Below are 14583 nucleotides of genomic sequence, written 5' to 3' on the forward strand. Positions count from 1 at the left end.
TTGGACAGGGAGACCTGTATTTAAGACTTGGCTGTTCCATTTTCTAGGTCTGTGACTTTGGGTGGGATATTTACTCTAAGCTTTAGGCTCCACACCTGTTGAAGGGCAAGAATATAATTCCTACCTCATAAGATTGCAGTGCAAATTAAATGAGATTATGTGTATGCGTCACAGATTTATAATGCTTGATACATACTAAGTGCTCAATGAATAAGCTGTTAATATTCGTTTATATAAAATGAGTCACGTAGTTCTAGAAATGGTTGATATTGCTTGACCAATGGGTGGGGCAGGGGGAGACAAATCTTTCACTTTCTCTACTTGTTTTTACTGCCAAAAGCAAAGGTGCTGCTTTTATTTATTTATTTTTAATTTATTTAGCTTCAATTAATAACATATAATGTATTAATGTGTTTCAGGGGTACAGGTCTGTGATTCATCACTCTTATATAGAGAGGTGCTGCTTTTAATACTGTCATGGCAAAGACTGGTAGTAGCGTCACCTCCATGGTAGGCACCCAGAAACAGAGAGTAAAAATGCATTGTTTATTCAGATGACAAACAGGATATTAAAGCCCTAAAACCTTTTGTTTTGTTTTGGGGGAAAGAAAGAAAAGTAGAAAGGAGGAAAGAGACAGAGAAAAGCTAGAGATAGTACTAGCTGGTTAGAGATAGTACAAGCTGGTTTGATAAGCTGAAGCTCACAATTCTCTTGTGAATTGTGAATTCTTGTGAATTCTTGTGAATTCTCTCATGAATTCCATGAACGTCCTCTCTGAGGATCTCTCCGGGACTGGGTACTGTGCTCACAATGGGGAGGTCAATGGGGAATACATATTTTAGTGATCTAGATCAAAACCAATGAGATTAACTTGATAGAAATTCTCACTCTCTATCATGATCTATATTCTACACTTCAGGCAAAGCTGTTCCCTACTCTGGTTGGTTTTCACTAAGTGCTAGATGCAAGCCTACATGTGGGTTTAGAGACTAGGGTCTGGGGAAGGATGAATGAATGAAATGAATGAAAAGGACTTAGGGCAGAACCCCTGGAACTTTCTTGGTTCATTTTGCCTAATACACAGCATCTCTAAGCCAAAAGAAATACCTAACACCTCCATTGATTGAGGGGATGGAACCAAACAGTTTAATAGGTATCTAGATTTTAACAGCTTAGCATATGTTAAGGATTGCATAACTTCTCAAACCTTGGAGTCAGATTATACACCACCAGCTTCATTTATTGCTCTGCACTGATTTTTGTGGTACTTGGTTTTTATCACAGTAATTACCCAAAACTCAGCTTTGCAAAGGTATAATGTCATCTCAAGGAACCTCATATTGAAACTGTGAACTTCCTCCAACTAATAGTTTGCATGGTGTCCAGCACATGCCACTGTTTCCCCAAAAGTTTAAAATATCCCACAGTACCTCTGTGAGTTTCTTGCAGCACACGAGAATACCTCATTACACAGTTTGGGAACTGTGGTCTTGGGGCCTGATTCCAAGACTTTGTTTTCTTTAAAATTTTATCTCTTCTTATTTTTCTGTGTCACTACATTAAAAAGCAACCTAGTGTTTATTTTCTTTTATGAAATAGTTTTTTAAAATTCATTTTTAAATTTTTTTATAAACATATAATGTATTTTTATCCCCAGGGGTACAGGTTTGTGAATCGCTAGGTTTACACATTTCACAGCACTCACCATAGCACATACCCTCCCCAATGTCCATATCCCCACCACCCTCTCCCTCCCCCCTCCCCCCAGCAACCCTCAGCTTGTTTTGTGAGATTGAGTCTTTTATGGTTTGTCTCCCTCCCGATCCCATCTTCTTTCATTTTTTCTTTTCCTAGCCCCCAGCCCCCCCGCGTTGCATCTCCACTTCCTCATATCAGGGAGATCATATGACAGTTGTCTTTCTCTGATTGACTTATTTCGCTAAGCATAATACCCTCTAGTTCCATCCACGTTGTCACAAACGGCAAGATTTCATTTCTTTTGATGGCTGCGTAGTATTCCATTGTGTGTGTGTGTGTGTGTGTGTGTGTGTGTGTGTGTGTGTATGTGTATATATATATATATATATATATATACCACATCTTCTTTATCCATTCATCTGTTGATGGACATCTAGGTTTTTTTCATAGTTTGACTATTGTGGACATTGCTGCTGTAAACATTCGGGTGCACGTGCCCCTTCGGAGCACTACGTTTGTATCTTTAGGGTATATACCCAGTAGTGCAATCACTGGGTCATAGGGTAGCTCTATTTTCAGCTTTTTGAGGAACCTCCATGCTGTTTTCCAGAGTAGTTGCACCAGCTTACATTCCCACCAACAGTGTTGGAGGGTTTCCCTTTCTCTGCATCCTCGTCAGCATCTGTCATTTCCTGACTTGTTAATTTTAGCCATTCTGACTGGTGTGAGGTGGTATCTCATTGTGGTTTTGATTTGTATTTCCCTGATGCCGAGTGATGTGGAGTACCTTTTCATGTGTCTGTTGGCCATCTGGATGTCTTCTTTGCAGAAATGTCTGTTCATGTCCTCTGCCCATGTCTTGACTAGATTATTTGTTCTTTGGGTGTTGAGTTTGCTAAGCTCTTTATAGATTTTGGATACTAGCCCTTTATCTGATATGTTGTTTGCAAATATCTTCTTCCATTCTGTCAGTTGTCTTTTGGTTTTGTTAACTGTTAACTTGATGAAATCCCAATAGTACATTTTTGCCCTTGCTTCCCTTGCCTTTGGTGATGTTCCTAGGAAGAAGTTGCTGCAGTTGAGGTCAAAGAGGTTGCTGCCTGTGTTCTCCTCAAGGATTTTGATGGATTTCTTTCTCACATTGAGATCCTTCATCCATTTTGAGTCTATTTTCATGTGCGGTGTAAGGAAATGGTCCAGTTTCATTTTTCTGCATGTGGCTGTCCAATTTTCCCAGCACCGTTTGTTTAAGAGGCTGTCTTTTTTCCATTGGACATTCCTTCCTGCTTTGTCAAAGATTAGTTGGCCATAGAGTTGAGGGTCAATTTCTGGGCTCTCTATTCTGTTCCATTGATCTATGTGTCTGTTTTTGTGCCAGTACCATACTGTCTTGATGATGACAGCTTTGTAATAGAGCTTGAAGTCTGGAATTGTGATGCCACCAACTTTGGCTTTCTTTTTCTTTCTTTTTTTTTTTTTTTAAAGATTTTATTTATTTATTTGACAGAGATCACAAGTAGGCAGAGAGGCAGGCAGAGAGCGAGGAAGGGAAGCAGGCTCCCTGCCGAGCAGAGAGCCCGATGCGGGGCTCGATCCCAGGACCTTGGGATCATGACCTGAGCTGAAGGCAGAGGCTTTAACCCACTGAGCCACCCAGGCACCCCCCCCTTGGCTTTCTTTTTCAATATCCCTTTGGCTATTCGAGGTCTTTTCTGATTCCATATAAATTTTAGGATTATTTGTTCTACTTCTCTGAAAAAATTTTGATAGGGATTGCATTAAATGTATAGATTGCTTTAGGTAGCATAGACATTTTCACAATATTTGTTCTTCCAATCCATGAGCATGGAACATTTGTCCATTTCTTTGTGTCTTCCTCAATTTCTTTCATGAGTACTTTATAGTTTTCTGAGTATAGATTCTTTGCCTCTTTGGTTAGGTTTATTCCTAGGTATCTTATGGTTTTGGGTGCAATTGTAAATGGGATTGACTCCTTAATTTCTCTTTCTTCTGTCTTGTTGTTGGTGTAAATAAATGCAACTGATTTCTGTGCATTGACTTTATATCCTGACACTTTACTGAATTCCTGTACAAGTTCTAGCAGGTTTAGAGTGGAGCCATTTGAGTTTTCCACATATAGTATCATATCATCTGCAAAGATATGAAATAGTTTCTTAAGGAATTTTTCATTATTAAGAATTGGGAAAGTTGGGCATATAGAAAGTTTGGAAAATATAGCATACACAGGTAAAAGTCATAACTAATTCCATCATCCACCAATAACCATTGCCAGCATATCACTGTTTTATCTGTCCGTTGTTCTATACAGAAATATTTTATATTTTGAGTAAGAGCTCTGACTAACTCTGACTTTACTGGAAGGTAATAATCTGTAGTGTAGTGGGAATTTCATACCCTGAAGTTGTGACTTGTCTGTGCTGACCTTTAGGATAAATAAAGCAGAGTTCTAGCTGCTCTTTTTATTGGCTACTTTGATTAATTGAATGCCTGATTGAAGGACTTGAAGACCCCACCATTCCTGAGGGAGAGACTTCCTTCTGTTCTGTTTCCAACCTAGCAAATGCAAAGTATGCTATTTATACATAATAGTAGCTATAGGTGTAACTTTTTTTTTTAAAGAGGGTAACTTGTCAAGTGTTTTACTTTCTCCAGTAGTGGATGTACTTTCTAAAAGTGATATATCAAGGCCCTACTATAAAGTAGTATTTCCAAAAGATTATTTATCTAATAATTCAGATTTAAACTATTTGTGTTGTTCTGATACCACAAGGAAAACTTTTATAATTCCATTTCATTTCTGACTTGTTATTTTATTTTCTTTGCCTTTATAAGTACTAGAAATTGAAGTTATTTACATGAAAATAAGATTTTTGTTTTATCTACTAAAGATATGTTTTTAAAATTTACTCTCTGTCACTCTATAGAGGTAGAACTTGAATTATCAAAGAGTAGAACTATAACTTCAAAAAGAAAAAATGGCCAATTTAGTTTAGCTCCAGAGAGCAGTTCACAAAAGATGGAACAGAAACTTCTAAGTAAAATGTGTATTCATCTTTAGAATCTCATTGTCATTCTCTCTCTCTCTCTTTCCCTCAATAATACTTTTAAATTCTAACCTAAACATGTGGTGACAGTACTTTAAATTCTAACCTAAACATGTGGTGACAGTACTTTAAATTCTAACCTAAACATGTGGTGACAGTACTTTCTTAGCATAGCCTGGACTGTTGAGGAGTTATGTTGTTCTTAAAAATCCTGGTAGAGGACCTCATGGCTGACTTTAGGGCTGGGGCAGAGAAAATACAAGGATGAGCCTGGAGAATAGTATCTTGGAATTGCCAGAAAGTAAATGCTGAAAGTAAGTAAGTAAGTAAAAATGGAAACAAAAGGACACTGGAGCCAACCTAAGAGAATTCCCAGTGCCAAAACTGGAACAATTTGACCAACAAAATAAATGACAGAAGGAGTTTATTATAAGAATAAAATAAATATCCATGAGTTCATACTGATACAAATAAGCAAATAAATAAATGAGGGAAATGGGACAAGTGTTCTTTACAGAAAAAGTCCAGATAATAAATGCAGAAGAGATGGAGAAAAGAGAAAACCCCCATTAGAACACCACAGGAATAATTGCTGTGGGCAGAATTCACAGATGAATGCTGAAATTAACGAGCAAAACTTTAAGGAGAGAGTATTTGCATAGTCTCAAAATATCTCTCTCAAGAAACTTAGTAATGTCTGTGGTGGTTTTAATAAATGTCCACAACTTTTTGGATACTCTTCCTTCCAGGAAGTGGAGCTTTCTTCCCTTATCCTTGAGTGGGGCTCTTTGTTCATAGTGACTTGTAACTAACCCACAGAGTATGGAGAAGAGAACAGTAGTAACTTTCCAGTAGTGAAACGTGGCATATACCATCTTAATGAAATGCTCAGGGATAGCATCACCAGTAGTAAGTCATGTTGCTAATATACCTTCCCTCCAGATATTACACAACGAGAAAGGCACTTCACCTCTTGGCATTTGTCCCCCCAATCTACAACCTCAGTCTAATCATAAGAAAACATCAGAAAATTCCAACTTGAGGAGCATTCTACAAATATCTGACTAGTACTCTTCAGAAGCATCAAGGACGGTCTGAGGAACTGTCACAGATCAGAGGAAGCTAAGGAGACATGATGACTAAGTGCAGTGTGGTTTCCTGGATGGGACCCTGGAACAGATAAAGACATTAGTGGAAAAACTGAAGTCTGGATAGTCTGCGGTTCAGTTAATTGTTGTGCCAACATGAATTTCTTTGAATTGATAAATGCACCGTGATACATAAAATGTGAACATTAGGGGAAGCTGGGTGATGGGAATACTAGAACTCTATACCATCTATACACAGCTTTTCTGTAAATCTAAAATTATTTCAAAGTTAAAAGTTAAAAATAGAATCACTCCAACTCACTGATGGACTTCTCAGTCTAAGGATATTTGTTATTTTAAAGTGTCTCCAGAGCAAATTAATTCAGAGAAATGCCCCACCTCTCAAGCCTTTGTGCAGTCTCTCTATAAAAGAAAGATTAGCTTTAAAAAAAAGATTTTTAAAATTTATTTATTTGAGAGAGAACACAAGTGGAGGGAGAAGCAGAGAGAGAAAGACAAGCAGGTTTCCTGCTGAGTGCAGAGTCCAACACAGGACTCACTCTCACGATCCTGAGATCATGACCTGAGTCAAAAGCAAGAGTTGGATACTTAACTGACTGAGTCACCCAGGCACCCCAGCATAAGCTCTTTGTAGGAAAACAGCTCTCCCGAAACAGGGACAGTAAGTTGTAGAGTTTCATCCCACCACTAGAAATAGAAATGTAACTTAGCCTGCTCAGGAGAGGTCAGTTCAACCAACACTGATGGTTTGCCTTTTGTAGGTTTATGCCTAGCACTTAAGTTATAAAAAGTAATCTCTAAGAACAGTGCAGAGTGGAGCACCTGTGATTGTACCTGACTCTACTGTGGGCTCTTTATTGCAGGTATTATTATTGAGCTACTAATTTAAAAATATCCAGAGATATTAGGGGCACCTGGGTGGCTCAGTGGATTTCGGATCAGGGCATGATCTCAGGGTTGTGAGATTAAGCCCTCTGTCAGGATCTGTGCTGTATGCGGAGTCTGCTTAAGATTCTCTCTCTCCCTCTGCCCCTCTCCACCCACCTTCTCTTTGTCTCTCTCTCTCCCTCTCTTTAAAAAAAAAGAAGCAAACAAACAAAAAACAAAAACAAAAATAACCCTCCAGATATACTAGATCCAGTTTCATTGGATTGTCTCTTCACCTCATTTTATTGATAGATCAAAACAGTATAAAAAGTATGGTACTCAGGGTGCCTGGGTGGCTCAGTGGGTTAAAGCCTCTGCCTTCGGCTCAGGTCATGATCCCAGGGTCCTGGGATCGAGCCCCGCATCGGGCTCTCTGCTCGGCAGGGAGCCTGCTTCCCTTCCTCGCTCTCTGCCTGCCTCTCTGCCTACTTGTGATCTCTGTCTGTCAAATAAATAAATAAAATCTTTAAAAAAAAAAAAAAAGTATGGTACTCAACAAGATGGATACATGAACAAAATATTTTTCAATATAAAATACATTGTATATTGCTCTTTAAAAAAACAGTAACATTCATTAATTCAGTATAATAGTACAGGTATGAAATCTTGATTTATAAATATTTTATTCTTATTACTTTTAAACTCTTAATAGTTGATTATAGAAGGCCTAACAGGGTCTTGTTTTAGTAAATAATAATATGTACTTGGCTGAGGGTGGTTACTGTCATAGAATTAGAATTTGGATACTAAAATTAAAGTCCTCCCCTGTATGGCACTCATTCTCTTGATCTGACCATTAGTGACAACTGTCTTAAGTTTGTACACATATGAGAAGTATTATTTCTGTCAGTTAAATATATCTTACTACCAAACCAAATGAGTACCTTGTAATGTTTCTACCTTGGGAATATAACTGATGTGATCAGAAGAACAACGAATTGTTCTTGAACGTGTATGTACATTTAGGTTACCGCAGTGGCAGATGCATGCATTTTTCGGAACGCTATTTCCCGGTTGTTGTTAATGCATGCCCAAACAGATATGCAGATACTTAATAATGCTGCTCAGTTGTTGTAGTCAGATTGAGCAACACATAATTTATAGCAAATCTGAAACCAGGAACACAAGAATGATGAGCTATATGATAAAGACTTGCTAGGATTGCTGGTCAGTGAAAGTACTGACTGCACATTGTTGATACAAGCCTGTCTTGTGTAGTACATATGATACAATTTTCTTGACACCTGTTTTCAAAGTATACCTTTCCATGTCATCCTGGTTTCTTTGGTGAATTTACTTATAAAGTGTTTTTTGTTTTTGAAAGCAGTATGCAGTATATTCTTTCCTAATTTTAATTTAATTAAGAATTTTATTGGTTGGCCACTATGTGCCAGATACTTTCATTTATTATTCTTCCAGGGTTCCGGTAAATTAGGAACTCCTTTGCCCATTTTAGAAATTATAAAATGGAGGCTCTGAAAGGTTTAGAAACTCACCTTTGTTAGATCCTACATGTGATAAATGTGGTTACCTAGCTGAATGAGTTGCCTGATACTTGACTATAGATAATGTATCAAAAGTAAAAGGAGGTGGATCCTTAGAAAGAAGGGGAGGGGAATTGAGATTAGAATAATGAGTATTTGAGAATAATTTTAGCAAGTTTGCCAAGTGGAACATCAGTCTTTTGGGCATGTCTGTTCCACAGCCACTGAATGTATTGGTCCTGTTGGATTTGTTGAAAATGCAAATAATCCAATCCAATGTAATACTCATTAAGGGAAAAGGAATACAATTTGATAGTATTTATGAAGACATGCACAGCCTAATCTGTGAATTGAAAGCATCTTTTAAAAATTTGCTTCCCTTCATATTCCTAGGTGGTATTGAATCTGTGGGTAGAAAAATAAGAGCATTTCAAATAATGCTAATGAAGTTTAAATGATTGCAATCTACCATATTGTGAAGAAAAGTTGTTAGCTGTGAAAGATGAGGACAGAATTAAAATATTACCATGACTGGCATTTGATTTGAAAACTGCAAAGATAAGCTTAGGTTCCTATTTATGAAAACTATCCTCACAGCCTGATGAAATATCTTTTAAAAGGTTTTATGGTTACCATGGATACTTGTTAGCTTTGGTAGAGTAAGTTGTAATTCATATTCCATCATCTGAGGTGAAGGAGCCAAAAAAGCCACCCAACTAAAATCTAAGGTAGCTTCATCTGTATGTTCACAGTAGTCTGAAGAGATCGAAAGGGTAACTAACCCAAAGATTAGAGTTTGGGTTAGTTGTTACTTCTTGAAAAGCAAAATATTTAGCATGCACATTACCTGGATCTCATCCTAATGTTTACTCTCTATGTATAACTTTTTCTTTCAAGTGGTGAAGGGAACTTCTTAGGTTGTGACGTAGGAATCTAGATGGTGAGAGCCTTCTGAATGCTGATGAACCTAAGCAGCCTCCTCAATTTCTGAAAGCCATAGGGACGCAGAAATATTGAAGGCATTGGTCCCTATGGTAACATATTTGCATTTGGCCCAGAAGTGGCTGGTTTCTGCTTAGCCTCTTTTAATTGCTATATATTGACAGCCTTTTTCACGACTATTTTTAAAATGTCGGATTAATGAGCATGTGTACAAGGGAGTGCACACCATATCCTTCGGCTTGATTAGACACTTCACATGACAAAAAGCTCTGAGTGAAGAGTTACTGAGGTGTTTTTGGCATTCCCTAATGTGTCTGTCACACAGTGGAAGCAAAAAACCTTTTAAATGATTTAAATATTTTCCTCAATTCTCTTTTAAAACAGGTGACAAAAGAGCTAAAACAGTATGACAACAAAATTATAGAATGCAAATTTGAGAATAACAGCTGGGTCTTCATGAGACAGAGAACAGACAAAAGTTTTCCTAATGCCTACAACACTGCCATGGGTGAGTATGACAACCTACCGATGTTTGTTACATTAAAAGAGAGAGAGAGAGAGAGAGAGCACACACGTTAAGGTTTATAATCAAAATGTGCTGTCTTTGGTGTTCTGCTTGATGGGGCACAGGGTCACTCGGACCCCTCTCCTTGCTGGCTGTGAAAGGGGCTGTGACTGTCGGCTCCGGCTGGCTTGTAGGTTCCTGTCTGTAGGCCTGTGGGCTTGTGCCCATGCACCCAAAAGAGAAGTGTAAAGGGCAGGATAATGGGCTGTATACAAGTTGAATTTGTTGAACAACAACAACAACAAAAGCCATGATAATTTCAGATCTATTCAGAACTATAAAAACCATTGTTTGCCAGATGGTAAAAGACAAAATTAGCAGGGGAAAATGTAATTTCCAGCTCCTAAAATAGCTTTACAAACAATGGAGAACAAAGTAAATGAAAACCATTTAAAAAAAAAAAAAAAAGCCTCCTAAAACCTGCTGTGCTATCTTTCAGAGAGTTCTTTGGGTACAATATAAATGCTTTGGGAATTCAGAATAGTAAGTTTCTTTCATGGAGAACAACAGAAATTAATTAATTTTATAAGGTAAACCTTATAGTAGCAGTAGCAGTTGTTGCTCTGGATTGCATTTTTAGTGAAGCTGGAAAAAAAAAACCCAAAAAATGGATAAAAACCAAGATTAAAGGTTAATAGAATTGTGTGCCTTTAGACTGCTCAGTCAGTGATGATGCTGATTATATGATAAGCTTATGAGAAAATACAGAAATTGCCAGTTTCAGTTTTGCAGTTTATGAAAGTTACTATTGTACATTTAAGGGTTCTGTTGGAACTAGCATCTGTGTTCAGACAAGATGACTTAATTTTGAAAATGGGAATAATTAAGCCACTGTCCTCCCCCCACCCCCAAACTAGATATGTAAATACAATTCACAGGACTGGTGGTCAATTTTGATCACATAAGAAAAGATGCCATATTTATTCATAATTTTATTAGAATACCTTATTTATCTCAAACAAGTTATTAAAATAAAATAGTACAATCTGTCTGCTCCAGTGGAACCTCCCTGTTCGGTAGAAACAGTGGCAGGTGCCGTCATGACAGGGTGGAGTTCCTTCTGACAGATGAGACTGGAGGATGGTAGTGCACAGTTTTTTGTAGAAGTTTTGGTTGAGTATAGACTGTAGCGTGATGCGCTGTGGTACGTTAAAATCCTATGAAAGCAGTTTCGGAGAGGGGGAAAATGATAGTGACGGAGTGGTTGTAATTCAAATACTTAAAGTTTTAGTTTAAAATTAACGGTACAGGAAAGAGTATCCACCAGAAGAGCACTTGTTTGGGGGGGCAGGGGAGGGTGGAGAGTCGTTTCATGTGTGAAGCCTGTCACCCCAGTTGGTGAAATGAAAGTGTTCAGCCTGTCGGGACGAAAACCTTTCCCCTTTCACATCTCCCTGTGGTGAGTCAGCTGCCTTAATTAACCCTCACGTGAGACACGTGTCTCCCTTTGTCCACAGCTGTGTGCAACAGCATCTCCAACCCTGTCACCAAAGAGATGCTGTTTGAGTTCATCGACAGATGTGCAGCAGCTTCGCAAGGGCAGAAGCGGAAGCATCATCTGGACCCCGACACAGAGCTCATGCCTCCACCACCTCCCAAAAGACCTCGCCCTTTGACCTAAGACCCGCCCCTGACTCAAGGATTGAGAGGAAAAATGAGTGGGAAAAGATGCTGTTGCCCCATTTTTGCAGCCAGAGAAATTGGAAAAAGAGTGTGGCTTGATGTTGATACACATTTTGAATTTTTTTTTTTAAAAGAGTATTGTAGCCAGCCTGTAAATATCTGATGCATTTGTTTCCTCAGTGCTGCAATACCTCGTGGACTTTAAACGTTTTATTTATATCTGATAAACACAGCCTTACCTTGTGAATCTGAAGATTGAAATATCCAAAGGTTTAATCGAGATTGAAATCAATGAAAAAGAGGCCTTGTTTGTATATGGATAACTTTCACCTTTAATTTATAAAGTTAGTAATCTGGAACTGTGAGCGCAAAAAACACTGTATTTTTTAGAAGTTGTATTTCAACTATGATAAATTTTCCTTTTCAAAAAAATCTAGGCAATGGCATTAAACATTCTTGCTATCATTTATCATGGATTTCCTACATTTCTGAGACTCTTGTATTCAAAAACAAATGACAAGGTTGTTAAGTATTGTACTATATAGAACAACTTGGTCTGGCTTATATCATTTTAAGTTTTTTTTTTGAAATGTTAAAGTAAAAAAAGTAAAGCCCTGTTTTTGTGAGTTGCATCCTTTTTAAAGGAAGTATATTGAGTATTTTCATGTTTCTATTCTTGGAACTAAAATATCAGCGATCCAATGTGTCATTCTGGCAGTGGTTTTGAGTTACTTCCTAGAACTTAGATATCCACCACCGGGTCCCTTTTATGTAGTGTTCTCCCGGGAGACTCCTTTTTTTTTTTTCCTTTTAAAAGAGCCAGGGCTACTTCTGCTTTACCTCAGTGGTATCGACACATTGTAAATTGCATTAAAACACACAACTCACTGTGATTATGGGAGTGATATCAAATACAGACGATGCTGTGTTAGTTCCCTTGAACAAATGGCAAAGGACATGCCAGCCGACTCCTTTGATTAGAAGGTAATGCCCATGGAATAGAATGCTGTCACTAGAAACCACTCTCCCACTGCTAAATGCAGAGGCAAAGAGTAGACATCTGTAGGAACTAAACATCAAGGAAGCCAAGACATTGATTTTCAAAGCCAGGATTCTATCTCTGTTCTGTGCTGGGGATGCTATTTCTGTTACACATCTGAATTTTACAACATTACTGATAGATAATGGATTTAAAGAGCAGCTAATTGGTCATCTGCCGTTGTTGAGAAGCTGTGTTCTGATTGGCTTGTGAAGGAACTCTGAGAATTAGCCTACTAGAGGCTAAGGTATTTATTTTTAGAGGTACAGGTTTTAAGTATGTATATTTAAAACAAATTTTCATGATCTGAATTTTATATATGTATATGCATATACATGTGTCAGTATATGCATCCGTGTATATTCTTCTACTAATACAATCAGACATGAAAAATGCAAATGAGTTACCCAGCAGACTATCTGACAGGATTTCTATATGGTATAGCACAGATTAACCAAAAATGTATTTACATTCACCTGCGTTTTGATGTTTTTAAACAAAGTTTTCTCCTGCAGTGCTTTTCTATATGAAATACTAGAGTCACGCTTGGGCTTTTCCTTTGTTCTTTCCAAGTTATGTAACGCTTAGTGAATGTATCCAGAAGGTCATTTTAGTATTTCATTCCTAGAGTGCTTTTGTGAGTTTGGGCACTAAAGGGATTAAAACACCTGACTGCTGCAATGACTGCTGAAAGGTGGGAATTTGTCAAGGTTCCATAGTGTCTTCTACAAAGTGGGTCTGAAAAAACACCTATGCAACTCCAGATAGTCTGACGCCTGCTTCACCAGGATTAGTGACTCGTTTCACCCGATAGGTCGCTTTCCTCCAAGCCTGTATAAATGCAGAGCCCTTTTGCAGATATAAGAGCTAGTTTTTGCCAGTGATCTTTAATGAAGTTAAATGTTTATGGTAATTGTAACCTTTTAAATTGAGTTATGTGAAAAGAGCATCTCATTTTTAATACACCCGGATATTTTCCCCCTTGCCTTTGTGCATTTTCCAGGACTTAATTTTCTTAATTTGTTCTTTCCTTTCAATTACAGTGAAGTATAATCGCTGGCCTGATAAGTAGATCCCCTTTGGCCCCTGAACACAATGTCATCTGCAGTATCATAAAAAGTCATCTAGAAAGTCAAGGGGGAAAACTGAGAGGCAGGGATTGGGACAGCAAGAAGGAAGGAACCCCTTCCCTTGTCAGCCCACTTCACTGTAACTATTTTCTGACACTGAAGTTTTGTAGACGAGAATAAGAAAACTTTGCTTTCCTGAGTTATCAAATATAAAAGCTTTTGCTTTGAATTTGGAGAAGATGTGGATGACTCGACTGCCTGGATGGTTACATTTGCTTTCCGTGAAATGCTCAGAAAATGTCAGGACATTCCTTCTCTAACTGTGTGTCCATGTGGATTGTAATAAAACTACTGATTTAAAATAACAGAAAGTGTATCCACTTTGTTTTGTGTCCCTTTATTTGACTAATGATCTCATGTCCTTTCTGTTGCTGCATTGTCCTGTCAGCCATGCCCCATCGTAATCCATCTGGTTTTGTTGCATTCTAGAATTAGCATAAAGACTTGGAAAATTCTCTGTTTTCTTCCTGAGAAACCAAGAAGTTGGATTGACTTGGGGGGTGCAGTTGGCACCTTTTCTTTTTGGAGTTTAAAGGAGTGGGGGGAAGCACAAAGCACATCTGTAAATGATACTTATAATATTATATTTCTGTTCATCCACCTCTTCTTAGTGCACTACTATATGAGTAGATATTCTGTTACATTATTTTTAACACATTTAATGCTTTCTGCAGTAAATATTCTGAAATAGTGACGTAATGACCGCTATCAGTTTTTTTGTTGTTGTTGATTCTTCATTTTTTTAAAGTATGGGATTTGCCATTTGTAATTTTCAAATGGTACCATTTGGAACTAGGTGCATAGTCCTTTCTAGGCAAAAGACCTTGAAAGTCAAGAACCAAATACTTGCAGATGAAGAAGACTAATGTGGTAGAAAAAACCCTGGGCTAACCCCAGAAACCAAGTCGAGGCTCTGCCTCTCATTGATTCTGTGTTCTCTCTAAATCTCACCCTCTATCCCCCCACCCCGTCCCCATCTATAAAATGCTGAGATCGAGCC

The 14583-nt window shown here is 38.0% G+C and overlaps 1 protein-coding gene across 3 annotated transcripts in view; it reads left to right on the forward strand.

Annotated features, from left to right (window-relative positions):
• RNGTT (RNA guanylyltransferase and 5'-phosphatase) overlaps positions 1-13897 on the forward strand; it is a 328397-nt gene extending 314500 nt beyond the window's left edge. Inside the window, exons 15-16 of one of the 3 annotated variants that reach the window (XM_080807179.1) lie at positions 9611-9734; positions 11249-13897. In XM_080807179.1, the coding sequence (XP_080663305.1) occupies positions 9611-9734; positions 11249-11412 (288 nt within the window). In that variant the 3' untranslated portion in view covers positions 11413-13897. The remainder of the gene's footprint in view (positions 1-9610; positions 9735-11248) is intronic. The other 2 variants (XM_080807180.1, XM_080807181.1) reach the window with 2 other exon arrangements.
• The last annotated feature ends 686 nt before the right edge of the window (positions 13898-14583 follow it).

The sequence above is a fragment of the Martes martes genome, assembly GCF_963455335.1.
Source record: "Martes martes genome assembly, chromosome: 6".
Lineage (NCBI taxonomy): Eukaryota > Metazoa > Chordata > Mammalia > Carnivora > Mustelidae > Martes > Martes martes.